At 43.0% G+C, this 25204-nt stretch overlaps 1 protein-coding gene across 12 annotated transcripts in view; it reads left to right on the forward strand.

Annotated features, from left to right (window-relative positions):
* The window catches only part of kmt2d (lysine (K)-specific methyltransferase 2D), a 219505-nt gene that overhangs the window by 119459 nt on the left and 74842 nt on the right, over positions 1 to 25204 (forward strand). For all 12 annotated transcript variants that reach the window (XM_078201292.1, XM_078201290.1, XM_078201295.1 and 9 more), the window contains 10 exons: positions 1019 to 1156; positions 4151 to 4339; positions 9518 to 9620; positions 11592 to 11842; positions 12039 to 12112; positions 13374 to 13424; positions 14034 to 15977; positions 18816 to 18995; positions 19793 to 19950; positions 21887 to 24261. In XM_078201292.1, coding sequence (XP_078057418.1) covers positions 1019 to 1156; positions 4151 to 4339; positions 9518 to 9620; positions 11592 to 11842; positions 12039 to 12112; positions 13374 to 13424; positions 14034 to 15977; positions 18816 to 18995; positions 19793 to 19950; positions 21887 to 24261 — 5463 coding nt within the window. The remainder of the gene's footprint in view (positions 1 to 1018; positions 1157 to 4150; positions 4340 to 9517; positions 9621 to 11591; positions 11843 to 12038; positions 12113 to 13373; positions 13425 to 14033; positions 15978 to 18815; positions 18996 to 19792; positions 19951 to 21886; positions 24262 to 25204) is intronic.

A 25204-nucleotide genomic window follows, 5' to 3' on the forward strand; every position in this document is an offset into this window, starting at 1 on the left:
TGGGGGGAGTATTGAAAATGTTTAGCTTTGATTCATCACCATATAGAAAATGGGCAGATCTTCATTTAAACAAGATTCCTTCTTGAAGTCTAAATTGCAAATTATTCAACTGCTAGTATCCAAAACTCACTAAAATTAAGAAAATAATTATGAATGGAAATCTTGGCTAATTTTAACTTTTTGACACTTTCCTCCTGTCCTGAAGGGGGCCTGGTGCTCTCCAGTACCTAATCTAAGTGACCTTCATTAATTTTTGAACATGATCGTGTCAACATTAGCACTAAATTCCATTGGCATGAAGTGTCTGCAGCCACTGATGTCAATTATAACACCTCAACTACCAGGCCATGAATTATTCGTGGGATCTCTGGTCTGCATAGCTGTTACACATTGCCTTTACCAACTGAGCCATTGGGAGAGCTTTAGCTCACTCCTTAGAATGACCTTCATGATTACAAATAACTATCATTTGTGAATTGTGTGTCCTTGTGGGCTGCAAAAGACAACCAAAAGCAACTGAACCCATCAAATATCCGTGGTGTGTCTAACCGGAAGCAGTGTTTGTTGCAACATGATGTGGGCATAGTCTATGTTTCCTCAACCATAAACAAAGGATGTCTCACTATTGTGTTGTGTTCCATCTTGCAGTTGAGTAGGAACAAAACTCAGATCTGTGATTGAATTTAATTGATAAGTGGGTTGAATACTGAAACCCGTCATTGCTTGGTTGTGAATGTTAACATTACTTGGTTGTGAATGTTCCCACTACCAGTCATGTTTGACTTTTTAGGTTCGTATTTGTCATTTGACTAATTTCCTGCAAATAGGTAATTTTTAAGAAAAGTTTTCTATTTTTCCTTGAGAAAGAAAAGAAAGTTGGTCATGTAGACTTAAAGTTTGAACAGGCAACCTGAAGATTGTTTCCCCTGTTCCCTTCTGTTTTGTGTGATTGAAATCAACTCGTCGCAACTGCTGAAAATTTTGTTCGGTAACTTATCACAGTGCTCCTTTCTTTAAGCTGGGATTGACATATCATCCGTTACGGATGAGCTTTCAGCTAATCATCCTAATGAGAGCTCAAAGCGAAATCAGCCTTTCAGCGATGTTCCAGTGGAGGGTGCCCTCAGCTCAGATCTTGACAAGATTGTAACAGAAGGTAGGTCAAAAAGCATTGTGTGTAAGAGATGATGAAGAGAAAATAGTGAGGATTGCTTCTGGGTTTTTGCTAAAGCTTTGATTCTTAAGGGTGTGTAGGATTACAGAGGCGTGTCTCATCTATGGTTTGATTTTTCATGTACATCCAGATAAGAGTATAGCTATGCTGTGGTATTCTTTTCGTTACTCTATGAAGTAAAATCTTCTCTCAAGTCACCTGTAGCTGCACTTTCAAGGTGACGATTTGTTCAATCATTCCCTTCTCAGTAACACTTCAACTGCGGAATTTTATTAACTGAATTAAATTTCAACTCGTGTCCCCAGAGCATTAGCCTGGGCCTCTAGTGACGTAGCCCCAATGTCACCGCCTCCCTACATGCATTTTGTTTAGCCATCCCTCACTGGATCTAGCTGGACCATATTAGACAGAATCAGGCCTCGCTCTCCTCTGCCAAAGCCACTCACTCCAGGATCATATTGGTGAGCAAACATAACCCCAACTTGTTTTTTCCATCAATTGCCTTCTAAAACTGCTTCCCCTTCATCCTTGCCTTCAAGTGCAAAGAGTTTGTGGATTTCTTATCACTTAAGATTGAGTCCACCCATTCAACTGCCTCCCTCCTTCTCCTTGCCTACTCAACCCTGAACCCACATCTTTAATTTTTCTCGTGTTCTCCTTGTGTCCTCTCCAGATGCACACATTGTCTATGAGATCCACCTTCTGATCCTTGACTCTTTCCACTCAGTCACTTATCACTCAATTTGCCTTTCTGGCTCCCATGCCACCTGACAAATGGTTACGTTTCTTCATCTTATGCGCACCCTTCCCTTCAAAAACAAACCTGCTCTTGACCCTTCTTTGGAAACTACTGTTCCATCTCCAATCTCCCTCTGCCCTCAAGTTTTTAACGGTGTTGTCACTTCCCAAATCTGTGCCATTCTTTTGCACAACTTCATGCCCTAACCTCCCTTCTTTCCTGTTACAGCACAAAAAACAGCAATCAAAGTTACAAATGACGTTCTCTGTGACTGTGGTGTATTATCATTTGATATCCTCCTCCACCTTCTTGCTTGTCTGATTTTCAATCTGAGATGAGCCACACTTTCTTCCAGTTAAACATTAGGAAGACCAAAGCTATTGCCTTCAGCTCCCACCATAATCTTGTTACCGGTTCCATCCCCTTCTCCAGTCACTGTCTTTTCCTCAACCAGACTGTGTTTGTAACCTTGGCTTCAGATTCAATCCAAGCTCACCTACCAACCCCATTCTCCCAAAAATAAAAAAACTGCCGCCTTCCATCTGCATTACATCTGTCAGTGTATCTGCTGCTGAATCCCTCGTCCGTATTTTTGAGAGCCCTAGACTCAAATATTTCAGGGCTGACCTGCATTTCCCCTATTCTCCATGTTCTGTAAACATTAGCTCATGCAAAAAAACCTCTGCCTTAATCCGACTCTATATCAAGTACTGTTTACCCATCAGACCTTTGCTTGCTGGCCTGCAATGGTTCCTGGTCCACCAATCCCTCTGTTCTCTAGGCCTTGTGTTTAAATCTTTTCATGGCCTTGTCCCTCCCTATCTCTTTAACATTGAAAGTGGAACTTGATTCCCTCATTAAACACTTTTGCCTTTCCACCTCCCTTTTCCCTTTAAGGCCTTGCTTAAAACCACCTCTTTGACTTGCCTTTCCTAGTATTTCCTCCTTGACATAGTGTCCATGTTTGCCTGATGACACCTCCTATGAAGTGCCTTGAATGTTTTCCTTTTGGTAAAAACAGTATTTCTATTGTCGCTAACTTGCCATTGCAATTTTTAAGGAATCTTTTGGCCAGCTGTCTCCTCTTCTCCCCCAAAGCTACTGACATGCTGTGGTATTCCAAAGTGGAATTTTCCACCATTTTGAGAGGGAATTGCAATGTTGCTTTTCCTTGCTTGCCAGCTAAAAGCAGATTGTGAATGCCCATGTCATACTTGAACAGCCCTGTAGTATTGAAATCCATGAAGAGTTGATGGCTGAAAAAATACATTCATTTTGGCATTTAAGAAAACTGCCCATTGTTTCACTCCAGGATAGACAAAGTGCTTTCGAAATGGTGAAAAGCTAGAAACAGTAGAAGTCAAGAAATCTGAGGGTCCAGGGACATAAATGATTAAAATGACATGGTGAGATAGAGAAAATAGTCAAACAGGCTAATGGTGTGCTGTCCTTCATAACTATACAACTAGAATACAAGTGGATAGAAGTTGCTACAGTTGTACAAATCTTGGTTGGAGCACTTTTGTTCTATTCTAGAAAGCCAATTGGTGAAGAATAGAACTGGAATCAGTCTTTGCATGCTTCTATACTTAATGATAGACATGCACATTGCAAACATATAGCTCCTCGCCCAAAAAGCACAGATTTAATCTGTATCCATTTTATGTATCTAGTTAATGCCCACTAACTACGTACAATTAAACACATTTAGTATTAACACACCGTAGGAAAGATGTGCTGGTCTTGGATAGCATGCAGCATAGATTTTACCAGAATGATACCTGGGCTCCAAGGGTTAAATTACGAGGAGATGGTACACAAACTACGGTTGCATTCCCTAGAATTTAGAAGGTTAAGGGGCGATTTTATCTTAAGTTTTCAAAATATTAAGGGAGACTATTTTTGCTTGAGGGGAGTCTAGGACTAGAATGCATAGTCTGAAATTTAGAGCTAGACCTTTGAGTGAAATTAGGAAGCATGAAGTTTGCAACTCTTCTGAAAATGACAATTGATGCTGGATCAATTGTAAATTTTAATATTGAGTGTTAAAAATGTGTTATCCAAAGGTATTAAGGGACATGGAACAAAGATGGGTTTGGAGTTAGTTCTCCAATCAGCCGTGATCTGAGTGAACGTTCAAACAGGTTAAATTATTCTGTGTCTTATGCTTGCGGTATGTTGACGGTTAAGAACTTATTTAATTAATTAATCAATAAGTAAAATCTTTTTTCATTCAGAACTAGCACACATGGAGAGTAAAGATGTACAACAACTCTTCACTGATGTTCTGGGAACACAGGGAAATCCTCCACTTTCAGAGCCAGCATTGGGTGCTATCAGACCTGTCTCAGAAAGCCACCTTCTCACTTCCCATGGGTTGGGAGAACTTATCAGACCTTCAATATGCCAGCGATCTCTCCTTCCTGGTAAGAGAATACATACATTTTTTATAATGAAGTCTCGTGTCTAGCAAGTTGCACCAGGCCATTCAAAAAAGTACATGGCTGGAGCTTAAATTATTGGGTTGGGCTTTGCTGCCCTTTTTGTTCCCCTGTAATATGGCTTGACTTCTAGTTATCTGCCATTCATGTTAATTGTGGCAAGCCCCCACTGATTGGGATGTTCTCTGAACCTTAGCCTGACCCTGCCCTTCCCTGCCCAAAGTGCTTGCGATCCACCTCTACTCAAATTGTCTTCACAATTAAAGTTAGCAACTGCAGTGAGAGAGTGTACCAAACACAGCTATAACCAAATAGAATACTGTAGATTGGGAAGGACTTGGGTTGGGGTATTGTGATTTTGCTGTGGTTGGATGTCTATGGGTGTGCCAAACTGAGGGGGCATTTGGGCACGCTGAGTCAGGTTGCAGAGTTCTACTGTATGGTCCTTTGCCCGCCTTGATAGTTCTTCTGTAATCCAAAACTCTATTTTCCATGTCTTAACTTACATCAAGTCCCATTCCCCTATCACCCGTGTGCTTGCTGACTTGCATTGAATCCTGGTTTAGCAACATCTTGATTTTAGAATTTTATCCTCATTATCATACCCCCCTGTGACCTTGCCCCTCCACATCTCTATAATCCTCTCTAGCCCACAACCTTCAGATATCTGCTCATCTAACCTGGTCTTTTGAACATCCCTGATTTTAATCACTTCGTGATGTGGAGATGCCGGCATTGGACTGGCGTAAACACAGTAAGAAGTCTCACAACACCAGGTTAAAGTCCAACAGGTTTATTTGTAGCAAACGCCACGAGCTTTCGGAACTGGCTGTCCCTTCGTCAGGTGGGTGGGAGTTCTGATCACAAACAGGGCATACAAAGACACAAACTCAATTTACATGAATAATGATTGGAATGTGAGTCTTTACAGCTAATCAAGTCTTAAAGGTACAGACAATGTGAGTGGAGAGAGCATTAAGCACAGGTTAAAGAGACGTGTATTGTTTCCAGACAGGAAAGTTAGTGAGATTTTGCAAGTCCAGGCAAGTTGTGGGGAGTTACAGATAGTGTGACATGAACCCAAGATCCCGGTTGAGGCCATCCTCGTGTGTGGAACTTAGCTATCAGTCTCTGCTCAGCGACTCTGCGCTGTCGTGTGCCGTGAAGGCTGCCTTGGAGAAAGAACGCTTACCTGAAGATCAGAGGCCGAATGCCCGTGACCGCTGAAGTGTTCCCCAACAGGAAGAGAACAGTCTTGCCTGGTGATTGTCGAGGGGTGTTCATTCATCCGTTGTCGTAGCGTCTGCATGGTCTCCCCAATGTACCATGCCTCGGGACATCCTTGCTTGCAGCATATCAGGTAGACAACGTTGGCAGAGTTGCAAGAGTATGTACCGTGTACCTGGTGGATGGTGTTCTCACGTGAGATGATGGCATCCGTTTCGATGATCCGGCATGTCTTGCAGAGGTTGCTGTGGTAGGGTTGTGTGGTGCCGTGGTCACTGTTCTCCTGAAGGCTGGGTAGGTATGACAAACATGGGACACAGTGGGCAGAGTACCCATCGTCGTCCAGTACTTCCCCGGAGCGGAGAGGCTACGACACCTTCTCCAGAGCCTTCAACATGTCATTGATAAAGATGAACATCTTGCCAAGGCCATCCCCACACCCCCATTCTTGTCTTCAAATAACCGCACAACCTCAAACAGACCATTGTCCGCAGCAAACTACCCAGCCTTCAGGAGAACAGTGACCACTGCACCACACAACCCTGCCACAGCAACCTCTGCAAGACGTGCCGGATCATCGAAACGGATGCCATCATCTCACGTGAGAACACCATCCACCAAGTACACGGTACATACTCTTGCAACTCTGCCAACGTTGTCTACCTGATACGCTGCAGGAAAGGATGTCCCGAGACATTGGGGAGACCATGCAGACGCTACGACAACGGATGAATGAACACCGCTCGACAATCACCAGGCAAGACTGTTCTCTTCCTGTTGGATAACACTTCAGCGGTCACGGGCATTCGGCCTCTGATCTTCAGGTAAGCGTTCTCCAAGGCGGCCTTCACGACACATGACAGCACAGAGTCGTTGAGCAGAGACTGATAGCCAAGTTCCGCACACATGAGGACGGCCTCAACCGGGATCTTGGGTTCATGTCACACTATCTGTAACCCCCCCCACAACTTGCCAGGACTTGCAAAATCTCACTAACTTTCCTGTCTGGAAACAATACACATCTCTTTAACCTGTGCTTAATGCTCTCTCCACTCACATTGTCTGTACCTGTAAGACTTGATTAGCTGTAAAGACTCACATTCCAATCATTATTCATGTAAATTGAGTTTGTGTCTTTGTGTGCCCTGTTTGTGATCAGAACTCCCACCCACCTGACAAAGGGACAGCCAGTTCCGAAAGCTCGTGGCGTTTGCTACAAATGAACCTGTTCGACTTTAACTTGGTGTTGTGAGACTTCTTACTGTGTTTAATCATTTCATCATTGGTGGCTGTGTTTTCAGTTACTAGGCCCTAAGCTCTGGAATTCCCCCTCTGCACCTCTCCTACGTGGCTTTGCATCAAATTTTGTTTTTTTAACACTCCTGCGAAATGCCTTGGAGCATCTTGTTATGTTAAATGTGCTCTTTAAATATAAAATGCTGTTAATGGACAGTCAGTGCCTCCTGTTTTGTCTGCATGAGTGCTTTTTCATCTACCAGGATGTGAAAGAGGAGAGCGGGGAAATGTTGAAATGAGTGAAGGAAAACCTAAAATTAGAGGAAAGAACTTCACAGAAGTGAAATATTAGGGGGAAAAAAAGAGATTGTTTTGAACTTATCAGTGCCAGTCACTTTAGCTAGTATGGTACAGATGACTCTTATTTTTGTGGACTGATTCCCACAAGTATGAAGTCCAGAATCTAGTAGAGTTTCGTTATTGTCAAGGGTGGACAAGCAAACTGGAAGCTTAAAATATAAGACAAAAATAGTTTCCTCCTCCTCCTCGTCCTACTAAGAGATGTGTTGGCAACACCTTAATGGCGCTCCCACATATATGTTGCATTCATCTGTACCCCTTTGAAAATGACTTCTGCAGCAAGTGAGAAGCAGCACCATTGGGCAACCCTACCTCCTCTGAAATGGCATTTTCCCACTGTTGCTTTTCCTTACCCCCTACTATGCTACCTCTTGTGCTCTGTTCCTGGACTTCAGGATATAATGTTGCCCCCATTGGAGCCACCTAACCCCCTCCCCGATGCGCACACCTTTCAGTTCTCTCCAGGTTCCTCCCCATTCCTAACTATTCTATGGCACTGGCTTCAACCTCTTGACTCCTGCACTACTGTCCTTCATAAGAACATAAGAAATAGGAGCAGGAGTAAGCCATCTAGCCCCTCGAGCCTGCCCCGCCATTCAATAAGATCATGGCTGATCTGAAGTGGATCAGTTCCACTTACCCGCCTGATCCCTGTAACCCCTAATTCCCTTACCGATCAGGAATCCATCTATCCGTGATTTAAACATATTCAACGAGGTAGCCTCCACCACTTCAGTGGGCAGAGAATTCCAGAGATTCACCACCCTCTGAGAGAAGAAGTTCCTCCTCAACTCTGTCCTAAACTGACCCCCCTTTATTTTGAGGCTGTGCCCTCTAGTTCTAGTTTCCTTTCTAAGTGGAAAGAATCTCTCCACCTCCACCCTATCCAGCCCCTTCATTATCTTATAGGTCTCTATAAGATCCCCCCTCAGCTTCTAAATTCCAACGAGTACAAACCCAATCTGCTCAGTCTCTCCTCATAATCAACACCCCTCATCTCTGGTATCAACCTGTGAACCTTCTCTGGACTCCCTCCAAGGCCAATATATCCTTCTGCAAATAAGGGGACCAATACTGCACACAGTATTCCAGCTGCGGCCTCACCAATGCCCTGTACAGATGCAGCAAGACATCTCTGCTTTTATATTCTACCCCCCTTGCGATATAGGCCAATATCCCATTTGCCGCCTTGATCACCTGTTGCACCTGCAGACTGGGTTTTTGCGTCTCATGCACAAGGACCCTCAGGTCCCTCTGCACAGCAGCATGTTGTAATTTCTTTCCATTTAGATAATCCAATTTGCTGCTATTTCTTCCAAAGTGAATAACCTCGCATTTGTTAACGTTATACTCCATCTGCCAGATCCTCACCCACTCAGCCTGTCCAAATCTCTCTGCAGACCTTCTGCGCCCTCCACACGATTCACTTTTCCACTTATCTTTGTGTCGTCTGCAAACTTTGTTACCCTACACTCAGTCCCCTCCTCCAGATGTTGCATAACCATCAGGCTTTACCTTAATGTTATTACATTAGGTGGCATAGTCAACAGTCACGTGAAGGAGCAAATAAAACATTACAAAATCATGTAGATGAACCATATGCGCACAACAATGGCAGATGTAATTTAAAAAAGTATGAGGTGGTACATTTGGGATGCCAGAATGGTGCATGGGAGTAAGGTCTAAATGGGGAAGGAAAAGGTAGACGAACATAACTTATTTTTTGGGATTATGTTACACAAAAAGAAGCTTATGCAAAAGTATTGAAAATACTATTGGGAGAGCAGAGGATATATGAGCAAGGAAGTATTGGTGCAGTTACATAGAGCTCCAATCAGACCTTACTGAGAATATTGATTTCTGTATTGGGAGACCCACCTTTGGATGAATGTGCTGGCTTTGGAAAAGTGGAAATTCACCAGGATAAGTAATTATGGGACTGGGCAAACATGGGTTAAATCATTTGGAGATGCAGAGCTTAAGGAATGATCTGATTGAAGTGTTTAAAAGAATGGCAAATTGACTGTAAATAAAGGAAATAATTCTTCCTGTTACTACTAGAATTCTGGAACAAGTTGGTAGAATTTAAACAAAACTGGTTAAATCTGCTTCACACACAGGATGGACTGTGACCTGGAGGGAAATAATCCTAGCTGGCCGTGGGTAACAGAAGCTGCTGCTTCAGTGTTTGTTTATAATGGGTTAATTAATGAGAGTAAAATGTTAACAGTTGGTCATGCAATCTGCATTTTAATACAGACATTTGCCATTTATTTTCTGGTTGTCTTGTGCACCTTGGTACTGAAGTTTGTTTTTGTTTCCTTCCCTTTGGTTCTGTAGGAGGGACAATGGCAGTTGCTATTGGTGGTCCTCTGGCACAGCCTTCTGGCGCAGCCAGCGAGTCATTTCCCAATGTTTGTCAGTCACCATTTCTGGAAAACAGGTAAACTCTTTGCAATATTTTTTGGGTTCAAATACAAGTGCATTGGCTGTGGTTGAAAGATTTCAAGTTATTAATTGGTCCATTTTATCAGTTTCTCCCCTCCTCCCAACCCCCATCTTAGTCCCAATATGTGCTGCCAGAAAGGGCTCTTGAAAACTCCAGTTGTATTAACGGAAACAAATTTACTATCTGATTTACAAAGCCACCTTGATATTGTTACTGAAATGCTTTTTCAACCTTCTGGGTGTGTCATAAAAATGTATTGCTATTTTTGAGTCTCTTAAACTGAGCTATTGCGAAATCATGCAGGTTGAATTTGTTTGTCCAATGCAGAGTGGACACACCCTCCCCAAAAAGATAGATCTCTTAAATTGATCCCAAGCAAGTTAGTGAAGTATGAAGTACTTGATCGCTTTATTTACAGAATGCTGTATTACATATCCATGCTCTCCCCCAACTACCTGTGTCCTAGCAGTGTCTCATTATACTCCCTTGAGTAACCAGTAAAATAAAGTGGACTGATCAATTAAATTAAATTAAATTGATGGCCCCTTAAAAGGGCACATTCATAAGTGCTCTAGGCACTTGTCCTTCACCTGTATATCCTAATGTGGTTAACATGCCATTAACAAGACTGCACTTGCTTATAAATTAACAGCCTCAGTGGCCTAATGGATAAGACACTGGCCTCTGGAGCCAGGGATTTAGGTGGATTGGCCATGCTAAATTACCCCTTAGTGTCAGGGGGACTAGTTAGGGTAAATGCATGGGGTTATGGGGATAGGGCCTGGATGGGATTATGGTTGGTGCAGACTCAATGGGCTAATGGCCTCCTGCACTGTAGGATTCTATGATTATGGGTTCAAGTCCCATCTGATGTAAGGCAGGTTTAGTTCTGTAATAAATGTCCTTGTAATAAAACGCCTTGCAGAAACATTGTTGTAGCCTACAGCCATGCTAATCTGCAAAATGCCCGATCTTGTCTAATCCTGGAAGCTAAGTAGACCCGGGCCTGGTTAGTACTTGGATGGGAGACCGCTGGGAATACCAGGTGCATTAGACTTTGGCTTCCTCCTGTGGCCTAGAAATATAGGTCACTGAACTGATAAACCACAAACTTAGGGTAATACTCTGAGGTCACTGGCTCAAATTCCACCACGGTAGATGGTTTTAATTTAAATAAAAATTAAGACCTTAGGTGCGGGTTTGCAAGAGCTGTGAGGCATCTTCAAATGTGTGCAGAAGTACGGTTGGAAATTAACTAACTAAAAGATGCAATCTGCTAGCCTAGTATACTGATCATTTCCTGCTGCTTGTTTCCCTAATGGCACATTACCTTTAGTAGCACTGGCTTTGTAGGTTGTTTTGAGCTGAATGGAGAAAAATCCAAATAACTGGTCTACCCCTCCAAGTGCCAAAAATGAGAGCAGTTGCCTAGATAGCCAGCGATACCATCCTGGATTAGAATCTGTAACAAAGCATTAGGTTGGTTTTTCCTTCCCCGGCATTGTTATCTTGGAGCCACATTGGCCCCAAGTAGACTGTTCTCCTCAACCCCTTTCTCCAGATGCATAGTGACGAGTTAATCAGTACATTGTAGATGTTCAGCCTTTGCTGGGTTCATCACAGTATCAGGAGTTCCTCATGAGTGGTATGATGGGAAACGCAACTGACCAAAGCATTTGCATTGCTATCGTCTTCTTGACCACGGTTGAACATGTACCATAATCCCATCTAACAGTCATTCCACAATTGGCAAAGCAGAGCTACAGCAGTGAGTGTTTGCAAGTCATTGGCAAGTACTGAATCCTGGATATGAGAAGTGCTCTTCTCATCCAGCTTCCAGTAGCTGCCATTCCAAGTCCTTAGAAGTTATACAACTGATTAATTGCTTTCAGTGTGGTGCAGGACTGCTTGTAAAGTGCCAAGCATTGAAATTATGTTTGATACGAAACATTTTTTGGTTTACAGGGAAAGGAGTATACCTTTCAGTCCAGACAGTGGAGAGCAACAGAGCCCATGGACAACCCCAGCCACCCCAGCTACCCCTACCACTCCAACTACCCCTACCACTCCAACAGAGGGAGAAGGAGATGGGCTCTCCTACAACCAGCGAAGTATACTGAGATGGGAAAAAGATGAGGCTTTGGGAGAATTATCAACCATATCACCTGTTCTCTACGCAAATATCAACTTCCCGAACCTGAAACATGATTACCCAGGTATGACATCTGGCATAGGTTCCAGTTTATAGGATGAGTCCATGAGTGAAAAGCATGGACTCAATGTACTGTGGTTTTAGGCATCTTAAAAATTATGGAAATTTTTAATTCTTGTATTTGCTAATTGTAATTTTAATTGCTGGCAATCTTGAGTGGCTAGTTAATTTCCTTGATTTTTAAAATATTTTTTCTCCAGACTGGGCAAGTCGCTGTAAACAGATCACTAAGATTTGGAGGAAAGTCCCAGCAACTGATAAAGCACCATTTCTGGTAAGTGCTTCTCTCCCTTTGGCACATTGTCTTGAGATCTCGCCAGGTCTCCCAGTCCTGAGCAGCAGCCCACCCCTCACGCAAGGAGGGAGATTACAACAAGAAAGCTCCTGGAGAAGCTTTACATCAACCCAAGCCTGCCTCTACACAAAGGCCTTAGCAATACACCTGCTGCTTGCCTCCCATCATGCCAATTTATATGACTACGGCCACCATGCCAAGGAATAACAGCAGCGGCCCTATGGCAGCAGGAATGCAACCAACAGGCCATCCACCATTAAAAACCACTTCCTCATCATAGATTCCATAGCCCAATTGGCTTCAACCTGTTATTGTCAACATTGGGCACTCCTGAAACGTTTCTACACTGGCCAAGGCCTTTGTGCAACAAATCGGCACAAGCGGGGCTGTGCGGGGAACCCAGACTGCAGCTTTATGCATCCTAATCAATGACTGATCATTGAAGACTGCAAAATTCAGCGGAGGGCTCAGAGAGCTCCATTCAGTCACTGTGGAATGTGGTAGTAGCTACTTCTATTCTAAAGCAGATGCCATTCTTACCAGTGCACTGATGTGCTTTTGCCCAGAAGGCCTTGCACAGACACACAAAAACGCTCTATTAAAGCAATTAATTAACATTATATAAAATTCAGGTTCCTTGCAGCAGATGTAGTTTAAAAAGCGCAACACAGTTGAGAGCTCAAACAGGCTTGAAATGGTACATACAGTCTGATTTTTGTGTGTCATGTTGGAGATCTATTTAGTCTTTGACATGAATTTCACTTCACAGATCAAGAAAGAAGGGCGGCACGGTAGCACAGTGGTTAGCACTGCTGCTTCACAGTTCCAGGGACCTGGGTTCGATTCCCGGCTTGGGTCACTGTCTGTGTGGAGTTTGCACGTTCTCCTCGTGTCTGCGTGGGTTTCCTCCGGGTGCTCCGGTTTCCTCCCACAGTCCAAAGATGTGCGGGTTAGGTTGATTGGCCAAGCTAAAATTGCATTTAGTGTCCTGGGATGCATAGGTTAGAGGGATTAGTGGGTAAAATATGTAGGGATATGGGGGTAGGGCCTGGGTGGGATTGTGGTCGGTGCAGACTCGATGGGCCGAATGGCCTCTTTCTGTGCTGTAGGGATTCTAAGATTCTAAGATTACATGGCTGAAATCAACTGCAGGCCACCACAGAGACTTAAGATGATAAATATTGTTTTAATCTTCAAGATATTATTTTGCATCTCATTCAGAATCTTTCTTGCTTTTCAGCAAAAGGCCAAAGACAACAGGGCAGCTCAGCGCATCAACAAGGCACAAAAGGTAAATTAGCTTGGAACTCTAACTTGAGCCTTTACCTGAAACACTCTTAAATTTATTGACTGGTTTATTTAGAGGGAAACAGAAATTAAGTGAAATGTCTTGTGATTTTTGAGTGTTATTAAAGGCAATACCTATCTACTTGAAGCTTCAGATTGTCCCTTTTTCATACCTGTATGTTGAAACCTGTTGGAAGCACTTCACATACTGAATTACTTTGAAGTGTCTCAACAGTTTTTGTACTCAAAGGTGATGACCTTTGTTGGAAAGTGAATCTGTCCCATATTTTATAGGTCCAAACTTTCATCAGTTGTTCCAAAGACTGCTGCTGATTATGTTTCTGGTTTTGCTATTTAAGGAAAACAATGCATTGGTTCTTGTGTCTACTGGCAATAACATGTATTTAACTGCTAGATTTTCCCAACTATGAATTGATTTTACAAACTTGAGGTTGTGTTTAAATCTGTTTTTCGATCTCTCTCGGTATTCACTGCAGTATCCTTGTTTGTATTCAAAAACCAAGTTGACTTGTACTAATGAATACTCTGTTCTCTCCTTTCCCAAGAAAGCATTCATATAAAATACAAGGCATTTTTTTATTTATTTTCACAGCAAGTTGATATGCAAGGTAACAGGCAGCCAAAAATTGAGAGACAAGATGCAAAACAGGATCGTAAACCGCCCCGTCATCTGCAAGCCCTGGCTCAGAATACTGCAGTGACCAGTCTCACTCCAGCAACATTAGTTGGGGGGAATTCCAGTTCCCCAGCAGAATTGAGAATTGAAGGTTTAGGCCAGAATGCTTCATTACACGGTAACAAATCATTTACTACCTCGACTAATGAATTTGTCAAACTGCAGTCAGCAAGCCCAACATCTACAGACTCCAGCAGTGACTTGTTCCCAAAACTGCACATGCAGTCTCCAACTGGAATTGTAGCCCAGGATCCTTTTGGGCATACACTTACACCGTACCCTCAGGAACCCAACATTCAGTCTTCCAGTAATCCGACTCAAGCACCAGCATGGAACAGCTCCCATCACCAGTCAGGTGTACCTCGTCCTGTTGTTCCAGGCCGACTGCAACTTCTTAGCTCTTCAGAACTGCATTCTGCAACACCAGGAATGTCGCACCATCAGCATCCTCTAACTCCAGACACTTTCCTCCGATCTAGAGTGCTTGGTGAGTCACATGATAACCACACAGTTGATCAGTCTTTAGGAAGTCCAGGGTTTCGATCATCACAGTCAACAGACTGTTACGCAAAACCACCTGAAACTTTAACATTGCCATCATCAACTGGGGAACAATTAAGGCGACTCTCAGATCCAGAAGTTGGAGCACAGCACCCCAGAAATGAACAGTATACAGGAGTTATGAGGCAAGACTTGAGTGCAAATTCCTTGGCTTCCCTTTACAGAGCTGCAATGTTGGATCCAAGCATGAATGTACGGTCACTCTCTGATGGGAGGGACAGAGATATCTTCAAAGCACCTTTAACTCCTAGATCATCATATGTGGACCAAACACCCATAGTACCTGCTCAACGTTCTCAGGAACTGCATCCTCAATCTCAGGGTGTCTCACCACAGACTCAGACTGATTTGTACCGGCAATCTCCTTCAACACAATTTTCTGATCCATATCATCAACCTCCCTTGGCACCACGACCATCTTCTAGTGACAGCTGCTCTCCACTACCTCCTAAATCCCTCCCTTCTGACTCCCTCTCCAGGGTACCCATGAGTCCACAGTCTCAGTGCAGTTCACCATTGACACCCAGGCCACATTCCAATGAGACTTTTCCTCAGTCTCCCATTGCTTCCAGATTCCAGTCACCAGACCCTTATTCGCGGCCACCTTCAAGAGATCCTTATGCTCAGCTTCACAAACCGCAGCGACCCCAGATGGTTGACGGCAGTTTCAAATCCTCACCAGTACCTCACGGGCAACCAACTGGTACCATTCAACATTCAGCAATGTTTTCTCAGCACAGTGACCCACATTCAAAAACAGCTTATGTAATACAGCCTCAATCTCCAAGGCCTCACTCTTTTGACCCATGCGCCAAGACATTTGCCAGTGGTCAGCCACAAAGTCCATTTCCATTCACTTCTTCACCAGGTGATATTGTTAAAGAAACCCATTCTCAGCAGTCAGTGTCCCAGATGCCACGAGCAAATAATTTTCCACAAAGTCACTTGATGGGCAGTCAACTCAATGCAAGTGATGCTCATTGTTCTCAACTCAATGCCAGTAATCAGTCAGGACCTCCAGATACAGCATCTATTGCAAGAGATGAAACTTTCACCAACATGCCTTTACGGCCATCCTTGATCAAGCAGGATGCACTACCTTTACAGCAAGATTGCTCATACCAGACTTCTGCTAGCAGCCGCTCAGTGAGTGATTCATCACCGTCAGAAAGAAGCAGCGAGAGTGCTACACAGGTCCATCCTCCGGCATCTCCCAGCAGAGACTTGCACGAACTTCCATTTAACAGGGGAGCACAAGCTGGAAATCTCAGTCAGACAGAGCTGGAGAAACAGCGACAGGTTAGCATCTGTAATATTGAACTAAGCTTGTGATTACATATACTTGCCAACCAGGTTTCACCCCCTTGTTAATCAGGAATCTATCTGGCTCTGCCATAGAAATATTTAAAGACTCTGCTTCCAATGCCTTTTTAGTTGGAGGGAAACTGAAATTAAGTGAAATGTCTTGTGATTTTCGTGTTATTAAAGGCAATACTTGCAGCTTCAGATTGTCCCTGATTAATAACTGTATGTTGAAGCACTTCACATACCGAATGACTTTGAAGTGTCTCAACAGTTTTTTGTACTCCAAGGTGATGACCTTTGTTGGAGAGTACAGATCCCACTTTCCCCAGTACTGGTGCTAGTGTCCCACAAATTAGAGCCCACTTCTCCCACGTCAGTCTATGGGCCACGTATTTGTTTCTGTAATCTAATTTGTTTTTATGCGAATTTACACGTGGCTCAGGTAATAATCCAGAATTACCTTCAACATTCTGCTGCTTAATTTGGTGCCAGCTCCACTCACTGACTATGCAGACCCTTCTTCCTCATCCTGCCTATGTCGTTGGAACTTACATGGACCACGACCACTGGATCCTCCCCCTCGCACTGAAAGTTTCTCTCCAGCCCTGAGCAGATGTCCTGAACCCTGGGAAGGCAACACAGCCTTCTGGACTGTTGCTCCTTGCTACAGAGAGCAGTGTCAATCCCCCTCACTATTGTTAAGGTACGGATCAAAACCCCAAAGTATGTTATGAAGCCCAACTAGACCCCAGCAGTTTTTCTATTTTGGCATTTGTGTGAGAATAAGGGTTTCACTCGAGGTGTGATTCTATTGACACACTAGGAAGCTTTTATCAAAACAAACTTTGCTTAACAATTCAAGTTTAACTATAACGAATGGATTAACTTTTACCACTTGAAATACTTTGCTAACCTATCTCTATTAGTTCCAATTCAAGCAATGTTCCTCTTATCGACTTAAATTTCTCTTCAAAATCAGTGACCACACATGGGCTTACGTGCTTGTACTTGGACTGCCAGTTCTTGAGCCTCTTGAGAGAAAGACACAGAGGAAGCTATTTCTCCTAGCAGGTCCCACATAGCAGCCTCCAGAGGGAGAGACAGACAGAGACACCTGTTGCTTCTTTCAGAACCTGGCAGTAACTGCCTGCTTTTCTCTATCATTAGCTCCTACCCTTAAGCACGTGATTGTCTTTGTCAATCAACCTAATCAAAACCTTACTCTGAAACCCCAGAGGAAAACCCAAATTAAAAAAAATGCATGAACTCAGATTAATACAAACATATCCCTAGCTAGAATCAGTCATTAGCCTGTATTCTCAACTTGTAAGCTGCCTAGTTTGCAGACAAATCGGCACCGTGTAAAACAGCTGAATTTTAGAACATAGAAAACTACAGCACAAAACAGTTTTAAACGAACCCTTCAAATGTTTTACAAATACATTTCTTAAAGGCACTGTATCATCACATATATTGTCCCCTACTACCACTACATTCTTATGTGCTCCCCTCATTTGAATGGCATCCTGTACCATGGTCATTCAGCTCATCCACCCTGCAGCCCCACTCTCATCCAAACAAGCTGAAAGAACCTCAAACTTGTTGGACAATTGCAGAGGTTGACACCGAGTCCCTTTGCCTCCCTGAGCTGCAGCCGCACCCTCTTGTCCCTGACAACTTTCCAAACCAGAAGATCCTATCTAAAGGTGTGACCGCCTCCTGAAACAACGTGTCCAGGTAACTCTCGCCGTCCCTGATGTGTCGCATTGTCTGCAGATCAGCCTCTAGCTCAGTGACTCTGAGCTGAAGTTCCTGAAGCCACAGGCGCTTAACTGCAGACGTGCTTGCCCTGGATAAATTAATATCCGTGAGCTCCCACGTGTTGCAGCGTTGGCACATCACCTGTCCTGCCATTATGAGCTTTAATTAATTAACTATTTCATTCATTTTTTCTTTTAGATATTTATTAATCTTATCATAAACTCCAGTACTATTTTAAACCTTTGGAAAATAAACCTTGACCGCTTACTGGATATTCACCAGATACTCACCAACAGCTCACTTCCTCCCCTGGAGCAAAATCCAATTACTACAGGGTGAAAAAGTTAGAAAAGGCAAGGGAATGCCTCCCTCTCCTCCTCACTGAACTTCCTCTTCTCACCAAACTTCTGCATTTGATTAGAAAAATTGAAAATGAGCAGTCTGCAGTGTTAACTGTGGCTAAGTGGGTAGCATTCTTATCTTCCTCTAGGTCAGAGGGTTGACATTAAAAAAATTCAATTTTGAAGAAGAACGGGCAAGTTCTCCCTGATGTTCTGGTCAATAGTTACCCTTTGATCAACATCACTAAAACAGATTAGCTTTCATGATCACGTTTCTGATAGTGGGACCTTTCTCTGTGCAAATAGTTGCCATGTTTCATGCTTTGCAGCAGTGACTAAACTTCAAAAGGTTAAGTAATTGATAGGTCCTAAATTGTCTTGGGACCCAGAGGTCACCAGGTGCTATGTGAATGGAAGTGTTTTTTCCCTGTTGGGTAGCTTTACACAGTTAACTAATTACGTTGGATCCTTGTTTGTAGAATTCAAAACATAGTTTTGTGCAGTCTGGTGTGGGTTGAGATGATCTAAGCAATCTAATTTTGAGCATTGACTAAACTTAACAGTTGCTTTGGAAGGCAGTATTGTGGGTCAGGCTTAGAATTTGACTTTAATCTCTGAATTGTAAACTATTGCTACAGTTTAGATCTCCATACAATGGAACTGTTAGCTGCAAACATATAACAGAAGAAATTGTGTTGAAATGCAGTTTCTTTATGTATTGTCTTTTCAGCGGCAGAGGTTGCGTCAACTTTTGATACGCCAGCAAATACAGCGGAATAACTTGCGACAAGAGAAGGAACAGGCAGCTGCATGTGGGGGCGGTACTACAACAAGCAGTTGGTCACAAGAAAGTTCAAGCCAGTCCCATGATCTACAGACAAGGGCCCCACCTCCATACCCCATCTCCCAGGTACCTATTGATGTTGGATGTCTGGCATTTTAAACAATTTTCCAAATTTTCTCCTGTAGAACTTTTCATCAGCTAATGTATGGATTGCGCTTTGTTTTTACTACCTGAGTTAACTGATTTTACCTATTTGAGTAGTTAACATAACCACTTTCCATGTGTAAAAGTTTCAAAAGAATTATATTTCTCTTATATTTCTCTCCCATTCCCCTCCAATATCTACTCTGCACCCTCTTGAGAGGGTAGAATCTTGCACTTGTGCGAATGCTTTTTTCAGATCCTTCTGCAGCCACGTTGTGTCCCAAACTCTCTGACCACCTGGCTGTGGTTGGTAGATTTGTTCTCTGGGATAAATGTAACCAGGTTTCAAATGCTGTGTGCTTTTTGAGTTTGAAGCTCAGTGTTGTCATATTGCAGTTATCGGGCATTTCAACCTTCCATGTAGTTTGGTGAGACAAGACAAACTTGAATTTATATGCCATCTTGTCACAACCCACATTTCCATATTAAAGAAAAAAGTCACAGGACTTTAGCTGATTTCATGTGAAGTGCTTTGGGACCATTGTGGCAACCATTATGTGCACCTCATGATCCCACAAATAGCCAATTGCCAGTTAACCTGTTTTTGGAAGTGCTCATTGAGGGCAAATGTTAGCTGTACCCTAATCTAATCTTTCTAGATATTTGTAAATAGGGTTTTTTATAGTGCAATGGTTTTGCAATTCAAACTGCATTAATTTGCACCGTTTTGACACACCAGTTGAGATTTCTTTTGTAAATCTTTATTTTGTTTATTGCAGGACCGGTCTGGCCTGAGAGGGCTAATCCCAGGCTCTGGAAATGGAAGATTAATAAATCCAGTGGTAATAGATAAACAGCGATTGTTTCCTCAGGATGAGAGTCTATGTCGGCCTCCACAACCAGGCAATACCCCCACTGGTGAAGTAAATGCTCCTAGGTAAGTACAATTTAAGCAACATCTATTGCATCAAAATGGACTTGCCTAGCGGTTGATTCAGTAATGTAGTCAGTTAAAGCATGTGTAGCTGGCTGAGTGTTGAAAACTTTCTTGATCAGTATGTTCTTAGCCCAACTAGAAAAGAGGCATTGTTGGATCTAGTGCTGGGAAATGAGGTGAGACAAGTGGACCAACTGTCCATGGGGGGAGCATTTGGGCAAGAGTGATCATTGTATCGTAAGTTTTAGATCCGTAAAGGAGAAGCGTGAAGAACAATAATATACAACTTTTAAATTGGAAGAGGACTAATTTCAATATAACAGGTGATCAAGCCAGGGTAAAATGGAACCAGAGACTGATACACAAATCTGTAACAGAGCAACGGGTGATCTTTGAGGAAGAGGTGCTTTAGACACAGGCTACGTACGTTCCAATGAGGGCAAAAGGGTAAGGGAGCCAAAAACGGGGCTTGTTGCATGAGCAGGAGATGGAGATTATGATGAAACAAAAGAAGAGGGTGTGAGATGTGTGTCAGGTGAATTATTCAAGTGAAACATACAGTAGATTGAGAAGGGAGGTGAAGAGGAAAGTAGGACTGGCAAATAGAATGACAGCCAACATAAAAGGGTGCCCAAAAATTTTCAACTAGCATCTAAATAGCAAATGGGTAGTCAGAGGTGGAGTGGGTCCTATTAGGTACAGAGAGGATGAAATTTGCTGAGAGGCGCAAGGCAAGGCTAAAATACTTGATGAGTTCTTTGTATCGGTAGCATTACGTCTGACTCACAGTAGCTCCGCAGAAGATCTGCCAAAGCATTTCCCAAGTCGGAACTCTTTGTGGGACCCATTATAATTATTTAGTTGCAGCATATGTTAGGGTTAAGATTCTTGAGCAGCTTCCAATTCAAAACATTATTGTAGGTGATTTCACCCAAATAATTTGTGGCATGTGCTGTGCAGCCACCAAGCAGTGACATCTTGTTTTTGATATGAAAGGGGTTGTGGAATAAGTTTTGACACTGCTGATTGATTGCTGAGCATGAGCATGTAATTGGCTATGCGCGTGAAATTCATAGAATCATAGAAGCCCTACAGTGCAGAAGGAGGCCATTCAGCCCATCAAGCCTGCACCGACAACAATCCCACCCAGGCCCTACCCCGTAATCACATTTACCCTATTTACCCCTCTGACACTAAGAGGCAATTTAGCATGGCCAATCAACCTAACCTGCACATCTTTGGAGTGTGGGAGGAAACTGGAGCACCCGGAGGAAACTCATGCAGACACGGGGAGAACGTACAAACTCCACACAGACAGTGACCGAGGTCGGAATTAAACCCGGGTTCATGGTGCTGTGAGGCAGCAGTGCTAACCACTGTGCTGTCCCTATTAACAGGACAAAATATTTTTATAAAGCAAAATACTGCAGATTCTGGAAATCTGAAATAAAAACAAAACATGCTGGAAATACTCAAGTTGAGCAGCATCTGTGGAGAGAAAAACAGTTAATGTGTAAAATGTAACCTTTCATCAGAACAGGATAAAACATCCTCCTGTCCTGTTCTGACTATGATCTTTTTTGTTGAAATTCTTTTTTATTGGTGATCAAATTGAAGATTTTTGTAATGATCTCAGGGAATGACATCTATGATATTAGATCATAGGGAAGCTCACGTCATTAGAAGTTAAAGTCCATTATGGTAATGAACTGTCTTCATCGCTGTGATCACTTGCATTTTGTAATGGTCTTGGTGTAGAATGTCTTCCCACTTTCAATGCCTGAAATAATTTGACACCAATTTTTTTTATATAGCCAAGTTTATGGGATGTTAGAATCTGTTTTGTCTTAAAATTACCCCTGTTGGACAGGGAACTTGACGAACTATTACTGCTTGCACTACTTCTATTCACAATTCCATTTTTTTTCCCATCTAGACAATCAGGAGTTGGTAGCCCACAAGGATTTCACCCAAGAAGCTTACCAACTGCTCAGCAGCAACAATGGCAGCAGCAGTTGGTACAGAGACTTCCTGGACAGACTCGTTTTCAGCAACCTGAAGCTTTGCATGTAAATAGGCCTGCAATGACCATGCAGGTGAACAGCACAGCTGGACTTAATCCTAGAATTGCCACTCAGATCACTTTTCAGAATGCACAGCAACAGATTGTGGCTTCACCAATTCCTGTGAGTCCTCAGTATATAGAACTGAGACATAATTCCCAGCGCTTGCCCATTGCTGCCCAATTGGCACAGCGTACTCCCCAACCAAGACCGCGCCTTCCAATACCAAATCAAGAAATCGGCCCGTTTGTCCATCAAATGCAGGGATGCAAGGTGATGTCAAGAGGTCCAGGTACATCTTTGCCGCAGTCACCAGTTGGGATTACGCTCTTGCCCCAGCAGAATATTTCCGCTCCGTTGCCATCTTCACCTCATTCAGTGGAAGTATCAAGTGCCCATCAGCATATTCAAACAAAAGAGCCGTTAGATTCTACTGTACAAGTTGAATCACAACAGACATTTCAGACAACTTCGTCGACAACATCATCCACTTCTAGTCGCTGTTCAGATAGTTTGAAGGACAGCTCGGTATCCTTTCCACTTAACTCTGTCCCATCGATCTCCAATGTAGTTACAGAGCATGCAGAGTTGGATTCTCGCAAGATTCCTTGTCATGACTCGGTAGAAAAAGCCTTAGATGAGGAACTTGATTCACCTAAAGAGCTAGATGAAGAAGACGACCTTGCCAATCTGAGTCTTGACCCAGACAGTAAGACAGATGATGAGCTTGGTAACCTTGATAACCTGGAAACCAATGACCCCCATCTGGATGATCTTCTGAAGTGTGAAGAGTTTGATCTGTTGGCTTATACTGACCCCGAGCTCGACACCGGTGATAAAAAAGACATCTTTACAGAGCAGCTGCGTTTAGTGGAATCTGCAAATGAGAAAGCAGAAGAGGGTCAGTGTATATTGACTGATCAGGGTGCTGTCGACCCAGCGATTAAATGTGCAAATGATAAAGTCAACAAATCTGATTTGGAAAAGACAGAAAAGGGAGAGGAGCGTGAAAAAGCAATGGCTAAATCAGATGTCATTGCTGATGCTCTGTCCACTTCTGATAGGGTTATGTGTGAGACAGTGAATAATGTCAATTCAGAGACTAATACTGGCAGTCAGTGCAGTGATCCCGTCAGCAGAGCCCCATCTACTGACAATTCTCCTAAACCTACTCTTGATTTAGTACTAAAGGTTGAAGAGAACATTTCCCAAAATTCAGCTTGCCAGTTTGTAGCAAATACGTCCAATGCGCAGACAGTTTTGATAAAATCAGAAAGTCCACCAAAGGTGGATGATGAAAGGGGAGCAGTGTCGATGCTCCTTGGTATTGGAACTGGGCTTAGTGTTAATACAAGTGCAGCACTGTGTCAGACATCTACATGTACTACCAGTGGAACACAAACTACTCAAAGTAGTACAATTGCTTCAAGTGGCCATCGGACTGCACGCATTCCAAGCAATGGGCATTCTAACTTGGATTTAGAAAGTATGCCCTGCACATCTTCAGCTCAGATAGTGTCCAAGATGCCTCTGGCTGTCCAGTCTAGGCCGCCGTTGGGTAAACTAGGACTAGATGAGATGTGCCAACATGTGCCCAGTATGGAGCCTAAACGTCGATCTGTGGACGACCTTGTCAAAGTAGAAAGTTCTTTGGAAGCAAGTGAGCTTCCACTACTTCTGCACGATTTACTTGAGCAAGAGAAAATGGAACTGCAGCAACAACAGCAATTGGGAGGATCACAGTGTGTACCTGCACAACAACAGCAACAGCATTCAGGACCAAAGGCCCTTCCAGTTCTGCAACAGCAGCAACAACTTGAGGTTTCACATCAACAGAGTCATCCAGGACTTTCCCAACACCTTCCAACAACACAGCAATCTCAGCACCTTGAGGGGCCACCACAGAGTCTAAACCTGCCACAGCAACATATCTTGGGAGTGATACAGCATCATCACTTGGGGATCCCACGATCTCTTCCATCTTCGCAGCAGCAACAGTTGACAGTATCGCAACAACGGCTTGGAGCCTCACCACATGTAGTCATGTCCCAACAGCAGCAGCATGTGGCAACAGGGCAACATCCACCACAGCAGATAGTGGCTTCACAGCAGAGTCAACATATGACCTCACCGCAATTGCTGTCAACTCAGCAGTTGGCTGTATCGCAATTGGGCATCATGCAGCAGACGCAGCAAGTTGTGATGCAACAGCAGCAACAATTAGCCAATGCTTTCTTCCCAGATACAGGTATAGTAGGTGATGAGCAAACTTGCAGATAATATCGGGTTCTTCCTGGTTAGCCAGTATCGGTTGCTGCACTAAATGATGTCCACCTGAACTACAGGAACAGGAGGCTGTCTTCCTGTTCCTGTAGTTCAGGTGGGCAATAAAGATCCCACAGCACTGTGAAAGTAGAGTAAATTTTCCATGTATCTTGGCCATCATTACTCCTGTAAGCGGCACCAAAAAAACAGGATATAACTAGTCATAGATTTCATGGCTGTTTATGGAATCTTGGCGTGCGCAAAATGTCTATCGCATTTACTATCACTGTGCTTCAAAGTAATTCATTGTACGTGAAGTGCTTTGAGACATTTGAGAGATGTGATAATGCGCTATATAAATGCAAGTCATTTTATGTTTGCATTTTTCATTAATTTCAATTGTAGTCATGCATCATATGGATTAGGATGGGATTTTGTGTTCATTTTTAAAGCCAATTTTATGTTTCCACCATTGCAGTTCTGTTAACCCATCGGTTTCCTATAATTTATTCAAACTGCACTTGTGCTTTGCACTGCTGTTTAATCAAGTTTCACATCTGTTTTGGGGATGAAAATGATGAAATTCAATAAGAATTTGAAGAAGTTACCATTAACAAATGGAGGCAGCAGTTACAATCAGAACACTTCAGAAATAAAAAGAAAACTGCAAATGCTGGAAAATATACAAGGGGTCAGTTAGCATCAAAACCAGAACTATGTCCTTTTGGAGTAATTAGGACTAATTGCTGAAAGCCAGCAGGTTTAATGTTGCGTTTATTCTGGACCCACTGCAGGTCAGTGAAAGTATTTAATTTTGGTCAACGTAAGTTTTTTTTTCCACTCCTCATCCTCCATACACTTTTGAGTATTGCCTATCTTGATATATTACAGGTAAATAATGTGCTGTGTCTGCATGTGAAAAATGT

This window comes from Mustelus asterias, chromosome X (genome assembly GCF_964213995.1).
Source record: "Mustelus asterias chromosome X, sMusAst1.hap1.1, whole genome shotgun sequence".
NCBI lineage: Eukaryota > Metazoa > Chordata > Chondrichthyes > Carcharhiniformes > Triakidae > Mustelus > Mustelus asterias.